Below are 1236 nucleotides of genomic sequence, written 5' to 3' on the forward strand. Positions count from 1 at the left end.
GAAAACACAGGAATAATAATAATAATACAGTATAACCTGCTATTGTGGACACTCTAAAATAAGGACACCTCTATAATGAGGACAGGTAGTATCAGTCCCAATACAATAGTAATGTGTATTAATGAACCTCTGAAATAAGGACAGGTTCATAATCAGGAGCTAGTGTATTATTGGGTACCAAGGTGTCTGGAATAGACAAGCTTGATTGCAATAGTTACTAAAACTTCTCTCTCTGCCTCTCTCTCTCTTACATTATTCCTAGGTATTTCATCAGGATCAGCGTCCTTGCGTGACACTATTTCACAGAGTACTATACCATAGGAATAAGTATCAGCTTTCTCGTTGTATTCCTTCCCATGAAGAACCTCAGGAGCCATCCAATAAGGTGTACCAACCATTGACTGGTTACGTCTCAGTTTTCTAATTAAAAGAACAAATGCAAAATTATTTCAGAGTCGTGAATAATTAGAAGTAACCATGACTTAGTATAAATATCGTTCCCTTACTTTATCAGGTTTGGGTTTTTAGTTGCAAGACCGAAATCGGCAACTACGGCTGTATATCTGTCGCCTTCCTTCCGTAACAAGCAATTATGCGAGTTAAAATCTCTATTAAAAATAATATTATTAATAAATTAATTAACTAGTTATTATAACCACGCCCACCTGTGAAGCATCCCGTTGTCATGGAGATACTCCATTCCCATAGCCATGTCCAGCGAGAGTTGAATTCTTTGCTCGCGAGGAAACGGATTCTTCTCGACGTCTTGTATGAGGGATTTCAATGTACCGCCATTGACAAACTAAAAGGGGGAGAAGTTATGAGCGTGGCTGCCAACAATAATAAATTAATAATACCTCAGTGAGTGGGTGGAGCTGCCCATTATGAATACAGGAGCCAATGTAGCTATAATATTTAATAAATAAGATTCATGAAATAGTGTCATATTAATATTGCTCAATAAAAAAATTAATAAGGTTTAACACGTTTCGGTACTAAAGTGAATAAAATTTGAACTATTTAAGATCCCACACACCCCCTCATAGATTAATCAGATCTCAATAAGTTTATGTAATTTTAATACTTGCTAACAGAAAACAATATGAAACTTGATCAAAGGTCTTGCTATTTAAGAGGATACAGCTCAAATTTCAAAGTATTTAAAAATGAATTTTATTAATACACTAAGCACTAAGCACCTCAAATCAAGAGTAGATAATAGAAGAGAGTGTCCTA

General features: G+C 35.3%; 1 protein-coding gene across 1 annotated transcript; it reads right to left on the reverse strand.

The window, feature by feature from the left end:
• Positions 1-99: 99 nt before the first annotated feature.
• LOC100639007 (dual specificity testis-specific protein kinase 1-like) lies at positions 100-926 on the reverse strand (the record flags this gene model as incomplete). The annotated part of the gene is made up of 4 exons (XM_003392033.2): positions 100-420; positions 507-608; positions 666-802; positions 858-926. Coding segments are annotated over 4 exons (561 nt in total), but the record flags the coding sequence as incomplete, so codon positions are not given.
• Positions 927-1236: the final 310 nt, after the last annotated feature.

This window comes from Amphimedon queenslandica, unplaced genomic scaffold, assembly GCF_000090795.2.
Source record: "Amphimedon queenslandica unplaced genomic scaffold, v1.1 AMPQUscaffold_2169_Cont25828, whole genome shotgun sequence".
NCBI lineage: Eukaryota > Metazoa > Porifera > Demospongiae > Haplosclerida > Niphatidae > Amphimedon > Amphimedon queenslandica.